Below are 21979 nucleotides of genomic sequence, written 5' to 3'. Positions count from 1 at the left end.
CCTGTCAGCCCCAGCCCCACCCTCTCGCCCCAGACAGGAGCCATCTGGTTGGAGCTGTGTCTGACCTGCTCTTCTGGGAGAACTGGTGGGCATCAAAGGGAGCTCTTTAAGCTCCTCCCCACTTTGATAGGAGGGGCTGGGGCCTGGTTCCGGAAGCCACTCTGGAGGCCCAAGTTCCAGGCATAAAAACCCAGCGCCCCACCCCTTTATTTTTTGATCCGGGGGAGTAGAGGTAGGAGGCATAGCCAGGAAAGGGTTTTCATCCACAATCTACAAACACACACAGACACACCCACAGAGACACAGCAAACCAGACATAAAAGCATCTGCATTGTGTTCACAGGCTATACAGCTCCCTGTCCTGGAGGGAGGGGACCCAGTAACCTCTCAGATCCAAATCTGACTCCAAATTCAGGGCTTTTTACTCTATGCCATGACGCATTAGCACTATCTCCACCGCCGCCACCAGCACAGCCATCTCTGCTGTGAGCAATGTCACTGTGAATATCACTATTAGAACTGCTGTCACCACGACCACCACCAAATGCCCTGTTATCACCCCCATCACCATCACTGTCATTATTGCCACCGTCGCCACCGTCGCCACCACCATCACCGCCATCCCTGCCCTCAGGACCACTGTCGCCTTCACCTGCATCCGCATCACCCCCGTCGCCAACACTGCCATCACCAGCGCCACCACGGTCACCAGCACATCAGTGCCTTCGTCTCCATCGTCACCATCCCCACCACCTCCATCATTGTCCGAACTGACGGAGGAGTCATCAGCTAGACTCTGATACAGCATGAAGGAGAGACCCAGTGGGAAGGACGGAAGGAGGCTGACTGCTTCCTGGGAGCCCAGGGGACAAGGTTCAGAAGCTCAGGTCTCTGCAGCAGCACTGGAGTCTTGCTGGAGGCTGTGCCTTTCCAGCCTACGTCTGAGCCTCCCTGCCTTCCTCCCACACCCGCAGAGAACTGGTCCCCATCAGGTGTGGCCCTAGTGGTTTCTCAGTGCCGGAGGTGGCTGTGGAGAAAGAGGAACCAGGGATGGGTGGGGAGGGGAGGGGCAGAACCCTGGCTATACCCACAGGATTGGCCAGCCTGCCCCTCTCAGCCAACACCTGACTTGAAGGTTCTTCAAAGAGACAGTGACCTCAGCTACTGCCCTGAACTCTGCCCATCTCAGTTATGAAGTGGGCACCGAGTAGGCAAAGTGGGCCACGGGGGCCATCCCTGAGGCAGAGGTGAGGTGGGGGGAGGCCACCAGGCCCCGTGGGGGGGGCGCGATGGACAAGTTCCGGATGGTCTTCCAGTTCCTGCAGTCCAACCAGGAGTCCTTCATGAATGGCATCTGCGGCATCATGGCCCTGGCCAGCGCCCAGATATACTCATCCTTCGATTTCAATTGCCCCTGCCTGCCCGGCTACAATGCAGCCTACAGTGCTGGCATCCTGCTGGCTCCGCCCCTGGTGCTCTTTCTGCTCGGCCTGGTCCTGAACAACAACGTGTCCATGCTGGCCGAGGAGTGGAAGCGGCCGCCGGGTCGCCGGGCCAAGGACCCCGCCGTGCTGCGCTACATGTTCTGCTCCATGGCCCAGCGCGCCCTCATCGCGCCCGTCGTCTGGGTGGCCGTCACACTGCTTGATGGCAAATGCTTCCTCTGCGCCTTCTGCACTGCTGTGCCCGTGACCGTCCTAGGCAATGGCAGCCTGGCGCCCGGCTTGCCTCCGTCCGAGCTCGCCCGCCTGCTGGCCCGCGTGCCCTGCCCGGAGATCTACGATGGCGACTGGCTGCTGGCCCGAGAGGTGGCCGTGCGTTACCTGCGCTGCATCTCCCAGGTGAGGGAGCCAGATGGCCTTGGGCTGGGTCTCCCAACATAGACCGGGGGCCGCTAGCAGGACCCATCCCCCAACCTCTCACAATGACTCAGAAACAGTCATGTTTCTCCAAAAGACTGGGGCTCACTCTCAGACAGAGGTCTGCGGGGCAGGGGCACGTTTTCCCAACAGAGGCAGGGACGTCTGAAGCCCATGTCTTCATCAAGATCGAGGCCCCCTGGGGGAAGTGCTAGAGCTACCTCAGCCCAGAGGCTTGTGCTCCCTTCTCAGGGAGTAGATCTAACAGCTCAGACAGCCCCACATCCTCTGTCCTGAGCTCCACATCCTCTGTCCTGAGCTCCACTTGGAAGCCTGGGGGAATTTGCATCTTTTTCCTCCTCCAGGTTGGGGCAGTGGTGAGGCCTGTAGGTGGCTGGGCCATTTGGGTACATTTCCCTGGCAAATGCCCTCAGCTGGTGTCTCCCTGCTCAGGGAATGAGAACTAAGGGTCCAGGTGCCCCTGGAAAGGAGGGCTCAGATGAGGAAGATGGGCTGTTGGGATATGTCCTAAAGGCAGGGTGGAAGGTGCCCCTTGAAGGGAAATCCAAAGCTTGGGTTCTCTGTAGCCCTACTCCCACATCCTCTGCCTTTCAGGAGCTCACCCACCTGCCCCCCCCCCCCCGCGGCCTTCCCTGCAGTCATAGCGGTGTGGGGAGCGGGGGGATCACCCAGGCAGCATGCCCCTGTAGCCCACGGACCAGGGTCTCTCAGGGAAGGGGGCAGGGCCGGGAAACACGTACACTCTGCTCTGGCAGCTTCAGACACCCCTGCTCCCCTTCTCCAGCCCAGAACTCTCTCCTGGAGGCCGGCATCACCAGCAGATGCCCCATGTGAATCTCACACTTAGAATGTCTGATCCAAACTCCGCTTCCCTCCCTTATCTGTACCCCCTCTCCTTTGGGCGCTTGTCCCGTCATTCTAGGCTTCAGGGCTTGGGGCAGCTGTCCCTCCACTTGATCTCAACCATCCCATCATAAGCTAAAAGGGCCCCTAGAGAACAGGCTGCCTGGCATATACACATATTTCATTTGGCCTTCAGAGGATGAATTCAAAATTCGATTTTAGGATTAGTTGGCATCATCTAAAAAACAGAAATTTTCACGTGAAAAGCAGATTTCCAGCTTTACTTGAAATATCAGGAAATCCAACTCCCTCATTTCCTTGCAGGGGGCGGGTACCCCCGCTCCCGGTGCCAGACTAAGCATATGCTCTGCAGCGCTCCACTTGAAGTCTGTTCTGCTCTTACCCACCGGGCCGATTATAGGCATTCGGGCTTGCTCTGCCTGCTCCCTTCTGATCTGGCCGAATGCGACTTCGCGCAGCTGGGGGCTGCCCCTGAAGTGGAGGTTGAGGGAGCATCCCACCCCATGCTCCACAGAGAGTTACTGGCAGAACAGAGACCGCACCCAAGCATCCGTTGCTCTTCAGCACAGAGTTTGAGAGATGGTCTGATTTTTCTCTGGGACCCCAAGGCCCAGCTCAGAGCCCACACAGAGGAGGCACTCAGTGCTGGTGACTGAATGGCAGGCACTATCAGGAGCCAATGGAAAGATATAGGACTCAGAGGAGGAATGGTCACTGTGGCCTGGGGAGGTCAAGGAAGGCTTCCTGAGGGGAGAGGCATGGATGGCGAGGGCCTATTGGCATAATTATAGTGGCTAACATTTGCTGAACACTAACTCTGCGCCAGGCACTGTGCTAAGTTTAATATTACATTTACTCCTCACAACAATCCTATGAGATGGGTGCTATCACCAGCTCCATTTTACAGGTGGGGAGACTGAGGCACAGAGAAATCAGGTACCTTGTTCCCGGTCAACCAGTAAGTAGTGGAGACAAGATCCAAATCCAAGCAGCCTATAACTCCAGGGTCTGTCCAGTTAACTCCTTCCTGTGTGGTGAGTGCCAGGCCTACACAGGGGCATTTTACATGATCTCGTTTCCATGAAATGGGTATGTTTGTGCCTGTTTTACAGACATGGAAACAGAGGCCTAGAGGCCAAATCACTTGCCCAGTCAGTGCTTGTTTCTCTAGAGGCCCTGACACAGAGAGTACTTTGCGGGGTCTGGACAGGCCTGGGAGGCCGGAGGGCAGTTGCCCAGATGACTCTCTCCTCTCTCCTCTACAGGCACTGGGCTGGTCCTTTGTGCTGCTGACCACACTGCTGGCATTTGTTGTGCGCTCTGTGCGACCCTGCTTTACTCAGGCCGCCTTCCTCAAAAGCAAGTACTGGTCTCACTACATAGATATTGAGCGCAAGCTCTTCGATGAGACGTGCACAGAGCATGCCAAGGCCTTCGCCAAGGTCTGTATCCAGCAGTTCTTTGAGGCCATGAACCATGACTTGGAGCTGGGTCACACCCACGGGGCACTGGCTACAGCCCCTGACGGCTCAGCTGCCCCAGCTACCACCGACAGCGCCGAGGAGGACAGGGAGAAGCTGCGAGGCATCACTGATCAAGGCACCATGAACAAGCTGCTCATGAGCTGGCACAAATGCAAGCCTCCACTGAGGCTGGGCCAGGAGGAGTCACTGATGGGCAATGGCTGGGCTGGGGGTGGGCCCCGGCCTCCACGCAAGGAGGTGGCCACCTACTTTAGCAAAGTGTGAGCTGCGGCCAGGTGAAGAGGCAGGAATGGTGGTCTGAGACCATAGCCTCTCTGCCCCCCAAACCGGATGAAAATGAGAAGGCTGTAGGTGCTGAGCGGTAGGCCCCTGGAGTGACCTACATGCCTGGGCAATCACTTGCTCATTTGAGGCAGGAAATTTGGAGCTGGAAGGGGGCCTCACTCCTACAGCTATGACACTGTCCTGGGTGGCCCTGGGGCAGCGAAGCCATGAGCAGTATTAGTCAGAAGGGTTCAAAACTGGCTTGGAGGGGACAAGCTCCCACCTGCCCGGCCCCTCCCAGGCTACTTCATCCCTGGTCCACTATCTCCACTCAGGTTCTACAGACATCCTTGCTTCAGCATCCACTCTGGTCTGCAACTTTTTAGAACCTTTGTTCTCTTATGCTCAAGACTGCGGGAGCGAAAGGGCATCCAGACATCTCATGATGCAGGAGTCCTCTGATTTGGGCCAGTCTCCTAACCGAGGCTGAGTGGGCAAGGTGGGCTAAAAGGACATGACACTCAGCCTCACCTGGCGTGACACATATGAGGTGACAGGTGATAAGATGCCAGATGCTAGGTCCACTCAGGAGAAGCCAGGGTATGCGGTCACCATGGAGGGAACTCAACAATTGTCACGGTGGGCTGCACGTTTATTTTGCATCGTGCACAAGAGGCCTCCCACCTTAGTCTATTTGGGCTGCTATAACAAAATGCCACAGATTGGATAGGTTATAGACAATATAAATTAATTTCTCAGTTCTGGAGGCTGGAAGTCCAAGACCACGGTGCTGGCATGGTCGGGTGCTGGTGGAGGCCCGCTTCCTGGTTCACAGCCTGTGCCTTCTCACCGTGTCCGCGCATGGCAGAAGGGGCTCGGCATCTCTCTGCAGCCTTTTGTATGAGGGCACTGACTCCGTTCATGAAGGATCTACCCTCACAAATGAAGAACCCCACAAAGGCCTTACCTCCTAACAGCATCACCTCCTAAGAGCATCATCTTTGGGGATTAGGATTCAACATGTTTTTTTTTTTTTGGGGGGGGTGTGCACATTTAGTCCTCTCACTGACCACACTAATACCTCCCTCGTGTCCAGATCATGAAGGAAATTAGACCATTCCCAGGGCCTGAGCAGTTAGAAACAGAAGCTCAAGCCTTCCCATTTTCTCAAAGGCCCCACCCCCTGGGGTGGAGGCTCTAAAGTAAAAAGGCTCCACCCGGAGGAGAGGAGGGGAGAGAGGTGGGAGGGGAGTTGCCTAGACTGGAGACAGCTCCAGGCTCCAGAACTGGATTACACGCTGGCTCCACCATTACAAACTGTGTCCCTTGGGCCAGTTGCTTTATTTTCTGTGCCTCAGTGTCCTCATCTGTTCAATGGGATGAGGGCACCTACCTCCTGGGGTTGTTGTGAGCATTACATGAGTGGTTTATAAAGCACATGGCCCATAGTAGGAACTCAGTATGTGCTGGCTGACATGTTTGTTGATTTCTGAGCCTGCAGGCTTACCCTCCTCCTTCCCCTGGACAGAAGGAGCAGGGGTGGGGAACAGCAGGAACTGGAACTCTTTGCCAAGAAGCGGGAAACAGGGCCGAGGTGGGCTTCCTACCCTCTCAGATACCTTTGGAATATAATCCCATCATGTAAGAATTCATTTGAGCTTGATCCTTACATTGTTTTAATGATTTCCATTCTTTCTTATGCACCCTTCCCTTTATTCCCACATCTGCCATCCCCCGTCTCCCTTCCTTTAATTATTTGGGAGGAGGGCTATCCCTGTAGGCCTAGGTGGGCTGGAGGGCTCCTCCAGGACATGAGACTTGATTTAGGCCCTGGATGGAGGGAGGATTCAGGTGAGTAAAGACCAGGTATGTGTCGGTGGTGCAGGGCTTCCTGTGGGAAAAGGTAGCCCAGAGGTATTGGAAAGTACGAATGTGAAAAAAAGAGTAAAGCTTTGGGTCAGGTAGACCTGGGTTCGAATATTAGAGCTGTAGGACCCATGGCAACCCCTTTGAGCCTCAGTGTGCCTATCTGCAAAATGGATGTTAAAAGATCTGCATTTCAGGATTATAGTGAGGATAAAGGAGATAACTTTTGAGGAAGAAACTGGAATCATGTTTGGCACATGGTAGGAACTGAAAAATAAACTCTGGACCCTTTCCCTTTACTCCTGCACATGGACAACTCCATGTTGTCTGAGATTTAAAGCAAAACCTGGGGAGTTAGCTAAATTCTAGATAGAAGAGCCCAGAGCTAGGGGAGGAGTTATCTAGGCAGTGGCTGGATGGCTCTGAGGAAGAAGGGCCAGATTAGGGTGGAGGTGGAGCATGAGGGTGCAGGGCGGGCAGGCCTAGCCTTGCATATCCTGCTATAGGTCAGTATCAGTCTGATGGCATCTCTCCCCTAAACTTGCTAAGGTTTTGTTCTAGCAGTTTCTGTTTAAGGGGGTGACAAGTATGGGAGCTGCCTTAAAACTGACCTGGAGGGCAGGCCCAGGCCAGCTCTCCCGAAGGCTCCCTGCCTGGCCCCTGAGCCGTCCCACTGCTGTGGAGCATCGTCAGGATGGCTCCCGGGCAGGTCTGCTTAGGAAGGCAGGCAGGGCCTGGCACAGACCGAAGACCAAACCGGCTGCCCCTACTTCCTCTCCTCTCGCACCGCCCTCTCTACCCGCCCTCCTCTGCCTAGCGTGGGGGATGTTTTCCATTGCCTGGTGTGCAAGTTCCATCCTGCTGTTTCCTCCTGTTGTTTTCTGGAGTTAAACTTTTCTGGAGATACACCACCAGCCCCAGGCCAGGCCCTGCTCCCTGCAGAAAAAAGCAGGAGGGAGCCCGAGGAGGGAACCACAGCCAGAGGAGGGCATTTTGGGCGGGGCTGCTTCACCAGCGGCCCGCCGGCGCCCGCCCGCCCAGCAGGCCCGCACTCAGATGTCTGCCGCACCACTCCGAGAGCCCAGCCCCGTGGCGGCCAAAGCCGCTGCAGCCTGACGCTGGCCCCAGGTAAGGAAGGGCCCCTTCCTGGGGCATGCCAGGTGTCAGGGGAACATGGCAGGGCCAGCCTGAGACTGCCCAGAGGGATTGTCCTAGGAATGAGGCCCGTAGCTGAGGCCCCCCACTCTGGGCAGGGGCCAGTCCTGCCCCCTCCCCCAGCTGCCTGTTTCCTGTCCTGACTGTTGTTGGAGGTCCCACTCCCAGCCTGAGTGTGACCCCCTCCCTGGCCTGGCAGCCTAGAGCAGTAGTCTCAGAAGCTGGCGTGGTCCCTCCTCTACCCACCAGCGTTCAGGCATATTGTACCCCACTTTGTGCAGCTTATAAACCCAGGGTGCCCCACAGGAAGTTTATTGGGAACCCTGAAGCCAAGAGGGGAAGAGGAAGAAGGGAAGGAGGCTGCTTTTGACCCATCCATCCCCAGCAATACTATAAACTCTCTTTCCCGGGAAGTTAGGCTGGAGGCTCTGGGCTGTGAGTTGGGAAGTCAGATAAATCCCTCCTCTGCCTCCATCTCCTGGTACCCCACGTGGCCAGCTGGCTCTGCCCTAGAGCATCTGGCAGCCTTGGCAAAGACTGGAAGGGGTGGTGGAGCAGACGGGAAGCACAGGAGGAAATACAGGCAGGTCTCATCTTTGTTAGCTAGCTGCCCATCCCATCCCTCCACTCCCGGCTTCTTCTGGCCTGCCTGGGGACTTTTTTCATCTTCAGGAAAGAAAAGACATGAGGCCATACCCTTGTCTGTCACTTGACTTTGTGTGGGGTGGAGCCTGGGGCAGGAGCTAGGGCAGAAGATGGCTGGAACCCAGGCCATGATCACTTCCAGGAAGGCTGCCAAGACTGCTGCAGCCCAGACCAAGACAGGGTAGGCTGGGGATGGGCCACTGGGCACAGCCGAGCCTTAGCCTTCATCAAAATTTCCTGTCACTGGTGGGCTGGGCCCAGGGATCTGGATAGAACAGGGCTATTGGGAGGCAGCTAGAAAGGGTAGAGGTAATAGATAGGGAAGGCGAGGTTTGCCAGGGTTCTCATGGATGTGCGCAAAGCAGTGGAGGTCTCATTTAGCTTGACTTACCCTGGTCCACTTTCCAGGCCTCCTCCTTTGGACTCGTGGTCCAAAGTCCTGCCTGGGTAGCTTGAGCAAGGCACTTAATCCTCTTTAGGCCTTCGTCGCCTGATCTTTACAGGAAGGAGAACCATCCCACCCTGCCTCAACTCTGGGAGCCACCCTGAAGACTTAACAGGGTGAGAGAAATGGGGGGATGTAGTATCCTATGTCACATGTAAGATAATTATCGGCCATTTTTTATTCCCTTTTTTTCCCCCTTCCAGCATCCCTAAGAGGAGAGCAAGGGCCAGAATGATTTATACTCTTCTCACAAATGAGAACACTGAGACCCAGAGAAAGTCATGAAGGATGTTGAGTCAGGATCTCCTAAACCAGAGACAGGCAATGTAAAGCACGTGACACATAGTAGGAGCTCGGTGAACAGTGGCTACCATCACTCCCCCCAGGACCCAGGGCTCCCCAGTCTCCTTCCTTACCAGCCTGGCCACACAAAATCCCCTCTATCCTTGTTCTCAGAGGCAAAGGAAGGACCAGGCCAGCTACTCCGGAGGAGAAAATGGCAAGACTGTGCCCTGCCGTCAGATGCCCGCCAGCCTGTGCTTCCTAGTCCCGTCTCTGCCCCTGTAGCTGGTCCCCCAACTGATCTATCACCATGGCAGCCCTGATCGCCGAGAACTTCCGGTTCCTATCACTCTTCTTCAAGAGCAAGGATGTGATGATTTTCAATGGGCTGGTGGCACTGGGCACAGTGGGCAGCCAGGAGCTGTTCTCTGTGGTGGCTTTTCACTGCCCTTGCTCACCAGCCCGGAACTACCTGTATGGGTTGGCGGCCATCGGTGTGCCCGCCCTGGCACTCTTCCTCATTGGTGTCATCCTCAACAACCATACCTGGAACCTAGTTGCTGAATGCCAGTACCGCAGAACCAAGAACTGCTCGGCTGCCCCCACCTTCCTCCTCCTAAGCTCCATCTTGGGCCGCGCGGCTGTGGCCCCTGTCACCTGGTCTGTCATCTCCCTGCTGCGTGGTGAGGCCTACGTCTGTGCCCTCAGTGAATTTGTGGACCCCTCCTCACTCAAGGCTGAGGAAGAGGGGTTCCCACCAGAACATTCCACAGAAATCCTGGCCAGGTTCCCTTGTGGTGGGGGCCCTGCCAACCTGTCAGGCTTCCGGGAGGAGGTCAGTCGCAGGCTCAAGTATGAGTCCCAGGTAAGGCTGTGCAAAGGGAAGCTCTTCTTTCTTCTCTAGGTAATGGCTGGTGGGGAGGTCCCACCATGGCCCCATGTAAAGCTGAGGGTTGTCCTCAGAGGCTGAGGTCTCTAGGAAAGCACTAGATTATAAGCATCAGGTTATCAGAGCTGGGTAACCCATGGGTCAGTGCCTGGTAGGACAAGGGTCAATTCTGGTCCCAAATAGAGTTTTAAATACTAAAAGAATGTCCTCCTGGCTCAGACTGAGCCTTGATCTCAGTCACAGATTACGTCCCTTACTCCAGCCAGATTAGGCACGAACCCTTGTAAATTTATGAAACATTTGCTACAGGCCATGAGTTGATAGTAGGGTGTGGCTGGCTCCAGGGAATAGCATGTTCCTATTCCAGGAATGACCCGTGCCCAGCACTGAATCAGCCTCAGGCACTGTTGACATAAGGGGAGCCCCTTCAGCCAGGAAGGGATGTTGAATCAGGAAGCAGCAGCTGCTGCCCTCGACCCAGCCTCAGCCTTGGCTTAGTTCTGAAGGAGGAGAGGTTGGTGAAGAGGAGAGAGCAAGGGCAGAGACCTGGGCAGAAGCAGAAAACTGAGCTGGAAGCATTAACTCAAAAAAGCAGGAGGCGAGAGTCAAGGAACACAAGATGTTTTAAAACGTGTCCTCTTGGGTACCTAAGAAACACAAGTAGAGAGAGAAGTAGGGCTGGAGACAGCACCCAAGGAGATGGAAGATGGAAGACATAGAAATAAAATTATTTGATGACCAAATACTGACAGATCTATGTACAAGATCAAATGGGAAACAAAGATGACCTCAACAGGCTCACCACGCCCAAGCAAACGTTTGAGATAAAAAGCACAAGGGCGATTTCAAAATAAGGCAGAGTGATGTTAGAGGAACCAGGACATAGGGTAGTCAGGGAAGGCAGAGTGCTCCCAGAGTGGCCTTTGAAGGCTTCCTGGAGGCGGCATCTGGGCTGCGCCTCAGTTTGAGGTGAGTCTTGATGGGCTGAGATAATGTGGGAAGGGGCCCGTGGGGCACCAGAAAACATGAGTGGCAAAGTCTAAGAACAGATAAAGTGTGATTTCAGGAGATGAGGACAAAGTGGTGAAATTATAGCCCGAAGGGCCTGCTGCCCCCTTATAGAAGCAGAATCTTCCGCCAGGGAAGTGATAGAGCCAGCCCTTGGGGGGTTCTGAGGCCCCTATTCAGCCCAGCTCACCCTGTGACCAACTCCTTCTATCTCATCCTGGGCGGGTGGGGGTCCAGGCAGCTCCTCGCCCCTCCTCAATCCTGCCCTTTCTCTGGCCAGCTCTTTGGGTGGCTGCTCATTGGCGTGGTGGCCATCCTGGTGTTCCTGACCAAATGCCTCAAGCATTACTGCTCGCCGCTCAGCTACCGCCAGGAGGCCTACTGGACACAGTACCGAGACAACGAGGACCAGCTCTTCCAGCGCACGGCTGAGGTGCACTCGCGAGTGCTGGCTGCCAACAACGTGCGCCGCTTCTTCGGCTTCGTGGCGCTCAACAAGGACGACGAGGAGCTGGTTGCCAAGTTCTCAGTGCAAGGCACACAGCCGCGGCCGCAGTGGAATGCCATCACCGGCGTCTACTTGTACCGCGAGAACCAGGGCCTCCCACTCTACAGCCGCCTGCACAAGTGGGCCCAGGGTCTGACGGGCAACGGCACGGGCCCAGACAACATGGAGATGGCTCTGCTCGTCTCCTAAGGGTCCTGTTCCCGCACTCTGCAAATAACAGTCCTTGGTCCTAAACTGAACCCTGCTGTCTGCTCACATCAGCACATCAGCAGGGGAGTTTTTTAAAACCATAGTTAAAAAAAAAAAAAAAATAGGCCAAGAGAAAGAAACGAAGTAACCTAGGTGCAGAGGGGAGAGCCCGAAGACAATGTGGCCAGCTCAGATCTGAAGAATTCCCCTCTCCTGTTGCCACCTGCCACCTGGTCAACAGCTCTGGAGAAAAGGCCCTTTCCCAGAATTAACCCTTAACTATGATATGGATGGCCTTTCACTGGGACTCCAAGGTGGGACTCCAAGGCTGAGGAGCCCTGGCCGGCAGAGCCTGATGACGATGAAACTCACAGCAGGCTACCTGTATAGGATGTCACACAGTTAATTTGTGTCTAATTGCACATGGACACCCAGTTCAGTGGTGCTCAGCTGGGAAGCTGACCCTAATGTATGCGCTGGCTTTATTTCATATGTTTACCTTTTTAATAAAGCTTTTCTAAAAATCCTTTTGATAAAAGTACTAGTTTAGTATCTGCATAATTGGATGGAACACAGCAGATTAATTGTCATGGGGACAGGCCCAAATCCCATCCCCTGTGGGAAGGGACAGAGAGACCCTGGGCAGGACTATGATGGGTGGGAGGAAGGGCAGGGGAGCAGGAAGCCCCACATGGGAACGCCCTGGGGCTGATGATCTCTTGGCAACTGGATTCAGATATCTGCTATGATCTGGGGAAACAGATGGAGCCTGGTCTTTCTCAGGGAAGCTCAGCTTAAATTCCTTGAGTCAGAAGATCCTACACTCAGTAGGGCAGATTAGTCCTTGTAACCTAGTGCTAATAACCAAGAACGAGGCCAGTCTGGCTTCTCCTCTCTCCCATGCCCATCCTTGCCTGACTGCCTCCGCCACCCCTAAAACCTCTGATGCTCTCCCTTGTCCCTGTCCTGCTTCCTGACATATGCCTCAGTCCTTTCCCATGCGAAAAGCTCTCCAGACCTCAGGACATTTTAAAACTCTGCCAAAGAAAATTCTGAATTTTCTCAAGACCAAGCCAAAAAAGAACTGGCTTCAACAGCCAGTCACGTCTGTGCTGGCCTCCACAAACCCTGAGGCACCCAGGATTGTTACCTACCAAATACGGTGGAGAGACAGTCTTTCTGGGAATTTTATGAGGGTCGCAGGAGGTGAGGGTGGGGCAGGCCCATGTGTCCCCTATCCCTCGTGACTCAAGGAAAACCATCAGAACAATCAATGCCTTCCATTCATTCAGCAACGTCTCTCCCCAGAAGAACTACAAGGAGATACGGAGAATCTGAGGCTCTCCCCAAAGCCATACGGTTCGTGAGATTAGGTCCTCATTGAACCTCCTACCTGCCAGGCCCTGTGGCAGCACACAACATATGTGCTCTCATTTCAACCACAAAACCCTTCAAGGTAGGCCTTTTTTTAACGCATTTCACAACTGACATACCAATTTGGAGAGGGAGGGTTATCTGGCTTTGGTGGGCAGGGAAGAGACGTTACCAGCGGTTTATGCCAATACCTACGGCTTTCCTCTCAGGCGCTCAGGCCCCCCATCTTCCTTTCTGGGCTCTGCCTTTATCCTCCTGTCTCAGCCTCAGGGCCTCCACAAAAGGACACACGGCTGAGCTGAGCTAAGGGTAAAGGAATGCCCAGAGACCCCGAGATCTAAAGGAAGAGACCTGCTCCCTGGGCCTTGCTGACCCCCTCTTGCTGGACCAAGAGCCTGCCAGGCCCAAAGTGGGATCCTGACCATAAGACAGTCAGGAGTCACTCCTACTCCTGCTCCCCGGGTACTCTCATCAAGGAGAGACCCTCAGTTTTTCTTGAACCAGCAACCACTAAGCACCCTCGTTAAAGGAAAAAGATAAATTTGCTATGTGAAATAAAATAAGCAAAAGAAATTATAAGAAATCTCAAATTCTTTTTTATCCTAACAGGATTACCCCCTGGGTACTGCAGAAAAAGCAGCACTTAAATAGAGTCCTCAGGCAACACAGTTTTCAACTGCCCAGGTGCCTGAGGTTTGACTGAGCCGGCCCACTGCTGACAGTGGCTGTCTGGAGCCAGCCCACCACTAGTCCTCCAACACAGAGCTCTTAGCCTCCACGTACTCCAGGGCCTTCGCCTTCACTGACTGCACGTCCTTCTCAGTGCCATGTTGTTTCTCATAGTCCAAGTAGCGCTTGAAGAAGAATTTCATTCGTTTGGGAGCCAGACTCAGGTGAATGACCCGCTCGAAGATGTCCCTATGAAGAAGAACAGGGCAGCATTTGCCAATCGGTGTCCGGCCACGTGATTCTTGGCCAGCCTTTCCTTACTTGTTCTCAGGCTCTGGAGCCAGGCCCTCTGTTACCCAGCATTCCCACTTCTATCTTTATCTTAACTACTATTAAAAATTCCCATCAAGTCCATTAAGAGAGAGATAATACCACCCTCATTTTCCAGCTGAGCAGACAGATAACCCAGATATATTAAGGGACTTAGTGGCCTGAAGTCACACAGTGAATCAAGACAAAGCTACTGGGATGGGAACATGCATGATATGGATCTGTGAGAAAAGCTCTGCTTAAGACTCACTGATAGGCTTCGGTGAGGCACTGGTTCTTTCTGGACCTCAGTCTACCCATCTCTAGTCCTCCCTACCTTGTGGGGACACCGGTGGACAACAGTGAGATTATGCCTGTGAACACTCTCTACAATGAGAGCCAGGCGCAATGCTAGTCATGAGAGAAACCCACGTCTCCTGACCCCCAGGCCAATAGCCAGCCTACCTCCCACCCAAGTTTCCAGACACTGACCACAGGCTAGCCCTTGAGGTAGAAAAAAAAGCTGGAAAAGTAAATGCCATTGGACCTGGTATGTCATGTCAAAGCTGCTTTTCCAGATAGAGTAAGACAACTGGGGATGCTGGGAGCTGCTGTGGGGCTAAAACTCACCCCCTTGGCCAATGTCCCCATGCCCCCACAGGGAATTCAGCCCTGATCAGTCTTCCCCTCTCACCGGACTTCCTTCTGGCTGCCATGCTTAATGGTCATGTCGATGTAGACAGACCAGACATCCGTGCGCTTTGGGTAGATGCTCAGCGTGTTCTCAAAAAGGGCTTTGGCCCGCTCTGCATCCCCCAGCTGTAACTCGAGTTGGGCAAACTTGGCTATTACATCCACATCTGCAGGAAGAGGACAGCTCAGGAACACAAAGCAGACAGACCCCATGCCACGACACAATGTGCTGCAAGGACACAAGCCTTACTCCTGACTCCCCCGCCTTAGGTCCCAAGACCCAGGTGATAACAAGAGTGATGATGGGGTGACTTTAGGGCCAAATACACAGAGGGGCACTCATCTATGACTCCTACTGCAGATACCCTACTCTCTGGGTCCAGAAAGGGTAGGGGACAGGGACAACAGAATTAATGCTAATTGCTTCTTGTTTCTCTATTTTCAAGGCTTAGCATTTGAAATGCAATGCACACTATGTTCACAAGCATATGAACAACAGAGACAGCTATGTACCCTCCATAAGGCTTCCTATCACCACCTCAGATGAGGTGACCCGCAATCTCTATGCCCTACTGAGAGCCTATGTGTTCAGAAATTGGGCCGGCAGGGAGGAGTGAGCACTCACGCTCTTTATTAGGCAGGCACTCGAGGGCTCGCTGCATCACTCGGTGACTGGCCTCGGCCTGGCCCCTCCGCAGGAGGAAGGCGCCATATTTGATCCAGACAGTTTTCTCCTGCCGGAAACGCTTCAGCATCCGGTTGTAGAGTTCACTAGCTTCCTATGGGAAAGAAAAGGCAGGCTAAGCAAAGTGTGATGCAACAGAGGGAGCGACAGTAGACGCAGGCAGTTCTGTCCAAGACAGACTTGGGCTCAAAGACTCCAATCGCCATGCAGGCCCAATTCTAGATACTGACGGGCAGGCTCACAGAGATGAGGCGGCTTAACATGACAGGCAGTCTCCCTACTAACCCTGTGTCTGTGAGGAGGTCCTGGGACTCGAACTGGATACAGAACATGGGGGTTCTTCCCTGAGATTTCCCTGCTGCCTCTGTTCTTCCCAATAGTCAGTTTCTGAGTGACTGGGAACCTTGTGGCAATAGGCAGCTTGGCCCAGACTCCTACCTGAAATTTCTCTGACTTGGTGTAGATGTCAGCCAGTTGGAGAAAGACCTTGAGAGGCTCGTTGTACTGCACGGCCCGCTCAAAGACCTTGGTCAGTGACTCCTGGGATCCGTACATGTTCTCTAGATTCAGCAGTGCCACCCACACGTTCAGCTTCTCCTGCTCCTCTCTGGAGTGAGAATAATCAGCACATGAGCTCCATCACCTCAGCCCAGAGCCCCCATTCCCCTCTGGAGATGTCATGGAACTCCATCCTCCTCCCCAGGCTCTGTCCACATCCTCAGTTCCCACCGCCAAGTGCAGGCACTGAGAGGTCCTGTACCAACTGCAGCTCACACAGAAGCGGGAACTCCAACCCTGACTGCTGAATCTGGGGCTCCCAGACAGAGGCTCCACCTGGCTCTACCTCCATTCCTAGGAAGGAAGCCTCCTAAATCTCAAACTGGCCTGAGGTTTGGGCTGGAAGGTGCAGAATCTCGGGTCTGACCCCCTCCCCAGCTAAGAGAATGAGGCAAAGGATAGCCATCCCTCTTCACTAGCCTTGGAGAAACTCACTTACTCTCTGCCTGAGAAATGACCACCTACAGGGTTTTCACCCAGGTATGTGGAGAATGTTCTTTATTCTATTTCTGCTCTAAGTTGGGCACCTTAGGTTAGGGACTCTTGTAAATGCTGCCCTTAGCTATTTCAGTAAAGAGAACTATAAAATATAAATGAGCAGATCTATTTCACAGATGGCACATGGGCCCCTGGTTTCAGTCATCCCAACTGCTGTCAGCCTACTGAAGAGGAAATGACCCACAGCAACCAGGGGAGACATAGTCCATCCTGTCAAATGATCCCTCCTTCGAGCAGAAGGGACAAAGCCGAGACCTGAAGGAGATGGTCTTGAGAGCCCGCTCGGCCACGGCCCGGGCTTTCTCGATCTCCGTGGCCTGCAGGTGGAAGGCCATGTACTGCAGCCACAGGATGGAGCTGTTCGGGGAGCTCAGCACAAGTCTGTCAAAATCGTCCGCTGACTCTGGCTGTCGCTTGGGATCCATCAGCGCCTCCTCAATGCGGGACAGCTCTTTCTCTGCCTTCTGCTTCTCCAACTCCCTTTCCTTCTTGCTTTTCTTCTGCTGCTATGCAAGGCAAAACATAAATGAGTAATCTGCTTCTCAGATTCTGGAGAGGTCTGTGGTGGAAGCCAAGAGTTGGCATGGCAGCCCCTGAGCTCTGTAAATACTCCTTGGCCAGAGACCGCCCCACCCGGCTAGAGGAGACACCCACAGGCTAGGACAGTGCACAGGAGGCTGACGTCAAGGGGTGCTTGCAAAAAGGACAAAGCCCTGCAAAATAGAACACCGTGGCTTGCTGTGGCTTCTCGTCCTCCTCGCTGTCTGAGCTCTCTCCTCGAGGTGGCAAGGCCGGGGTCAGAGAGTCTAGCCCAACGTCCCAAACGAAGCCGGATGACAGCTTTAGCCGGGGCGCTTCCGCTGGCCTGGTCTGTTTCTCCTGGAAGATCATGGAGGCATGTGAGGAAAGCACTGGGCTCAGGCTGCTCCCTGTTCCCCAGCCCCATCCCACCTGGAAAGGTAGGGACTCCACCACCCGAAAGAACTTCCCCCTCCTCCCAGGGCCTGGTCACTTGGGAAACTATAGTAGAGGCAAAAGTTTCATCGTAGATAAATGCATTCAGGTAACGAATTTCTTAAATATGTGCACGGCATATACACACACATACAACATACATGTATCAAACAAGAGTCAAGCTAAGACAGAGGTATGCAAATGTTCCAACGGTGGTGGGGAAGTGATACCTGAAGTATCTGGGAAGCCCTTCCATACCCAGTCCTCCGTTCTCATTTTTCAGAGGGAAACTCAGGCTCGGGAAGGCCTAGCCTGCTCTCTACCTGCCCATCTCACTAATTTAATTCAGTTCCATTCAATAAATTGAAATTTAATTCTGATTACAACTTATCTTATGCAACCCACTCTATGGGTACAGACGGGGTCCCTGTTCTAAGGGGGCTGATGACCAGCTGAGGAAACTAACAGCCCCAACTTTTCATCTTACAAGAAATGAGAGAAGAAGGTGGTTCCAAAGACAGCCCAGCTCTCAGGCAGGGTCAAGGACTGCCCTCCCCGGGGCAGCTCTCCTCCCCCGTGCGATTACTGTCCCTTACCGTGGGCAGCACCCTCGTCTCTATCTCCTCTTCTCCTTCCCGATAATACACCTCGACACCACTGTCATCCTCCTCTGATGGAGCCGCCTTCTTTTGCTTCTTCACTCTTTCCTGAGATGACAGGCAGGTAACTGCTGAGCGCCCTTCTTGCCCAGGAGCACCCTGGGGCAGCCTGAGGCAATGCCCTCCCTCTGCCCCTCCTGGCACCACCCAGCCTGGCCTCCTCCACACTCACGCTGCTCTCTGTCCAAGAGAAGACAAAGCAGCTGGCTAGCTGGCTTCTGAAACGCTCTCCTTTTCATGTGAGTGGAGGCCATCCTCCCTGGGGACATACCTGCTCACTTCCAGACTCCAGGCATGGCCGCTTGCCCTGCTTCCTCGCTCGTGGTTTCTGGGGCTCGCTCTTCTCCTTGCTGGGCAGCGGCGCCTCCTCCTGTCCCTTCTGGTTCTTCTCTTTCCTTTTCTGGTTCTTCTTCTGCTCCTTTTCTCCTTCGTGGTCTCTCTCCTCTGCCTCTAGCTGCCTCTCCTCTTGCTTTAGGAGTGGCAGTCCTAGGGAGGCAGGAAACACGTCCGGCCTCCCCGTGTCGCCAGGGAGGAACGACAGCTTCACCAGGTTCTTCTGGTGGCTCACACTGCGAGACAAAGACAAACACGAGGTACCGCGGGCCTGGCGAGCAGCCCACGCCTTCTTCTCCCTGTCGGCCCACAACTTTCTGCACCCTGCCCTGGAATCTATTCAGTATTCTTAGGAATGACCTGCACATTTCCCAGGGTTAGTAGTAAAATACAGAGGACAGCTGTGATGCCCCTCTACTTTGTCCCCAACACATGCCCATGCAGAGAAAAGTGTCCACATCTGCTTTTAGGTGCTAAGGTAGAAGGCTTCAAACAAATGGGCTTTGTTCATCTGAACAAGCCATTATATTTAAAGCTTACCTCTAAAAATCTACTCCCAGGGTTCCCAGAGAAAGGGGAGGAGGACGGGGAAGGCACTTACCTCAGGACCTTGGCTGTGAGCAGCTTCCCTTCAGGGAGGTGTCTGTTATAAACGGTTGTCTTGGCTGGGCTGTACTGGGAGACATGCGGGTACTGGGCCAAACCCACAACTGAGGGGCCAAGGCTGACAGGAGAGAGACAAGAGTCCTATGGTCATAGATACAACAACAGAGTCCCAGCCAAACCTAGTGCCTCTGCTTTCTCAGGGATCCGAGTTGTGACCAGGACTTATGACAGACATACGTTCCTGGCATTCAAAAGGCTAAAGGGGGCTTTGTAAACTGGAAAAAAAATATCAAGCATAATGAAGATATGACTGAAATGTATTTTTCACCTCATGTCAGAGCATCACAATGTATAAATCATAAACTGCTAGAAAGACAAAAAGAAAAGGAGGAAACGTAATAGCAGAGAGGGCTGTACTATCTGGTGGTTGTGAACATTATATAATTTCATGGAACATTCTCAAATCATGATCAAACACTAAATCAAATACATCCAAATATATTTAAAATTGAAATTGGACATGCCATATTTTTTGCCCGAAACACCAAGTAAAAATAATTCAAAACATTTTTTAAAGTATAAAACAATCTGGAATTTAAAAAGCTGGTGGAAACTCACAGACCCTCCTTCCTTCATATTCTTTTCAGAGAAGCTGACAGGAACGCAGCAGACCCCAGACCAGGCCCAGCCCAGGAAGGGCACTCAGGTCTGGCCCACATCTCCAGGCTCCGCCTCACTCACCCAAGGAGCACACCACGCGGCTCAACAGACTTCACATAGCCCCTCAGGAGCTGCCCTTCCTCGATGTCCTGGATGGAGTTAATCTCAGGATCTGGTATTTTGCTTTTTGTCTCTGGGTTTGTCCTAAAGAAATAAAAGGCTTATATATACATACCTCTAACCCCCTTTTCCCGACATTCACCCCCAACTTACCTGAAATAATTAAACTTTACATGTAAGAATATGACTCTGGACCGGCCGATAACATATAACCTTGAGAACCCAGCCCTACTCTCTCTTGAAATCCTGTCAGCTAGAGACACATATCTATGGGCTGGCTATAGAGAAAAGGAAAAAGGCTGACCAAGCTAGAAAGAGGTCAAACCTAAAGCTCTGGCCTTATCAACACCCATGTCTAATCACACGGCAAGCTGACCTCAGGCCAGTCCACTTCACGACACACTCATCCCACTGTGGAGCCCTGTGGCCCCCCGCATGGGGCCCACCGTCTGGCAACCTTGAACACCCACATTTAGATGTCTGAGCCTTTCCCAGGAAACAAGAGCCTGAGCAGACAGGTTCTTCCGGCAATCAGAGTGTCCTTAGCTTTTCTGGATTAAAACGGGGCAGGGTATAAAGCGCTAAACAGAGAAGAAGGGTGGGAAACGCAAAGACTGTGTCAGAGCCATGTAGCCTCCCCTCGGTCCTCTAGGTGGGTTCTCCATTCTTGTTCCAACATCACAGATACCCACCTGGATGATCGCAGTGACAAAGTCAAAACATGGCCTGCAGTGGATAGGACGTAACACCTGGAATGACAGCAAAGAGAAGGAAACACTGACTTTTCAGGATCTCAGGAGACAGCAAAGGGCCTTGGCTTCCTCTCCACAAGGCTGACCAACAGGCAAGAGCAAGGAGACGTGAGACCTGGGCTGTTCTTCATTCTTTTGAAAATTTGCTGAGATGGTCCTCTCTCTGGGCCTCAGTTTCCTAGTCTTTTGGGAAAAAATAACACACCTGCTATTCTTACCCAAGAAGGGGCTGAGAGAAGAAAATAAGAAGAGACCAGAAAGCCCTCAGGCAGGTGCAGATCCATGTGGTGAGTATTTAGGAGATGAGACCAGCCCAATGTTGGGACCCGGGAGTGTGTGATCTCAGTGGAGCGAGAAGGCAGCCACAGGAAACCGTGACCAGGGGCGACCTAGCTACTAGCGCAGGAGACTCGTGGCAACAGTTCAAAGGCGGCCAAGCAGTGAGGCCTGAGCAGGCGAGGCTTACAGGTGGGTAAGCAGGGTTTACTCTTTGGTTGGATTTCCAAACTTATTTAATCTAAAATGACAATTAGTAGCTCAAAGTCAAAAAGTATAGGAACTTAGCAGTAGAGAAGATCTCAGCAATGGTATAGTCCAAATCTTTTTCCACGAGAGGCATCTGCCTTTTATAACAAGGTAAATAGACCCTAAAGCAGGAAAGGACCTCGAGGGATCATCTATCTTTAGGCAATTAATTTGTTATCCACACTTGACAGATGAAAGAATTACAACTGAATACAACTCATAGGTTTGACTATAAATAAATCTGTTTAAAATAGTTTGCTAAAACCTACACCCTCATTTTATAAGCCTCAGGAGACAAAAAGCAGAGATGACCCTGGATTTCTCTGTGACTCATGTTTTTCCTTCTCTTAAGCCCTGGATATTTTTGCATTGTTAGCTCTGGTCAGTGGTTGAGAATTTAGGCAGGTGCTGGTGGCTGGGGCACTCGAGACGGGAAAGAACAAATTACTACTTTTCAGTCTCTGCCTCTCGAAGGCGTCTTCTCCATTGTTATCTCACGTTGAGTCTCCAAAAAGTCTTTATTGTATCATACTGAAATTTAACTCTTCAATCCTAATTTAGTCAGGCTATAAAATGGTTTCAGAACTCTAAGGAAGGCTCATTTTTGTGCATCTAAAAGGTTCATAAATAAATGCCCCCCATCTGCAAAAAGTGATTTTTCCTTTTACAGAGAACAGCCACAGATCAGTTTTTAAAAAATTAAAAAGATGAATGTTTCAATATAAAAACAAGTAAGTAACTTGGACAAGCAAAGCACAGAACAAATGTAAACACTCAATAAATGTGAAAAGTGACCACGAAAACATGAGAAATGAAAATTAAAATGAGGTCAGTTTTTGTCTATTCAATGGCTCAGAATAGAAATTAAGACTATACGGTGTTGATAGAGATGTGAGAAACAGATACTTCTATTTAGTGCTAATGGGGATATAAATTAGCACAGTCCTTTTGAAGGGCATTTTGACAAAAAGTATAACATCGTTTGACCAATTTTACTTCTAGGAATTTATTTCATGGATATATCCGCACCAGTATTGACACATACATGCAAAGATATTCACTTCAGCATTAGTGTCCATCAACAGAGAAATTTTTAAATAAGTTA

The 21979-nt window shown here is 52.5% G+C and overlaps 3 protein-coding genes across 5 annotated transcripts in view; 2 read left to right on the top strand and 1 right to left on the bottom strand.

Annotated features, from left to right (window-relative positions):
* The first annotated feature begins 1289 nt into the window (after window positions 1-1289).
* Window positions 1290-8677, top strand: CALHM1 (calcium homeostasis modulator 1). Of its 2 annotated transcripts, XR_004951276.1 has the most exons (4): window positions 1290-1841; window positions 4010-6133; window positions 6556-6618; window positions 8638-8677. XR_004951276.1 is itself a non-coding variant. In XM_016154485.2 (2 exons), the coding sequence occupies exons 1-2, from the start codon at window positions 1290-1292 to the stop codon at window positions 4490-4492; spliced, it is 1035 nt and encodes a 344-aa protein (XP_016009971.1). In that variant the 3' UTR covers window positions 4493-6304. The 2 variants fall into 2 exon arrangements, 1 of the variants encoding a protein (XP_016009971.1); XM_016154485.2 differs by lacking the exons at window positions 6556-6618; window positions 8638-8677 and having other exon boundaries at window positions 4010-6304.
* Window positions 8678-9160: 483 nt separating this feature from the next.
* Window positions 9161-12006, top strand: CALHM2 (calcium homeostasis modulator family member 2). The gene is made up of 2 exons (XM_016154486.2): window positions 9161-9750; window positions 11063-12006. The coding sequence occupies exons 1-2, from the start codon at window positions 9196-9198 to the stop codon at window positions 11477-11479; spliced, it is 972 nt and encodes a 323-aa protein (XP_016009972.1). The 5' UTR covers window positions 9161-9195; the 3' UTR covers window positions 11480-12006.
* A 1420-nt stretch (window positions 12007-13426) lies between these two features.
* Window positions 13427-21979, bottom strand: part of PDCD11 (programmed cell death 11) — a 41200-nt gene continuing 32647 nt past the window's right edge. Inside the window, exons 26-36 of one of the 2 annotated variants that reach the window (XM_016154483.2) lie at window positions 20290-20346; window positions 19559-19681; window positions 18813-18935; window positions 18150-18447; window positions 17816-17926; window positions 16995-17144; window positions 16521-16771; window positions 15648-15816; window positions 15150-15303; window positions 14526-14691; window positions 13427-13771 (exon numbers count right to left, since the gene is read on the bottom strand). In XM_016154483.2, coding sequence (XP_016009969.2) covers window positions 13600-13771; window positions 14526-14691; window positions 15150-15303; window positions 15648-15816; window positions 16521-16771; window positions 16995-17144; window positions 17816-17926; window positions 18150-18447; window positions 18813-18935; window positions 19559-19681; window positions 20290-20346 — 1774 coding nt within the window. In that variant the 3' untranslated portion in view covers window positions 13427-13599. The remainder of the gene's footprint in view (window positions 13772-14525; window positions 14692-15149; window positions 15304-15647; window positions 15817-16520; window positions 16772-16994; window positions 17145-17815; window positions 17927-18149; window positions 18448-18812; window positions 18936-19558; window positions 19682-20289; window positions 20347-21979) is intronic. The other variant, XM_016154484.2, reaches the window with a different exon arrangement.

The sequence above is a fragment of the Rousettus aegyptiacus genome, unplaced genomic scaffold (assembly GCF_014176215.1).
Source record: "Rousettus aegyptiacus isolate mRouAeg1 unplaced genomic scaffold, mRouAeg1.p scaffold_m13_p_6, whole genome shotgun sequence".
Classification (NCBI taxonomy): Eukaryota; Metazoa; Chordata; class Mammalia; order Chiroptera; family Pteropodidae; genus Rousettus; species Rousettus aegyptiacus.
This window is presented reverse-complemented; position numbering and strand designations above follow the sequence as displayed.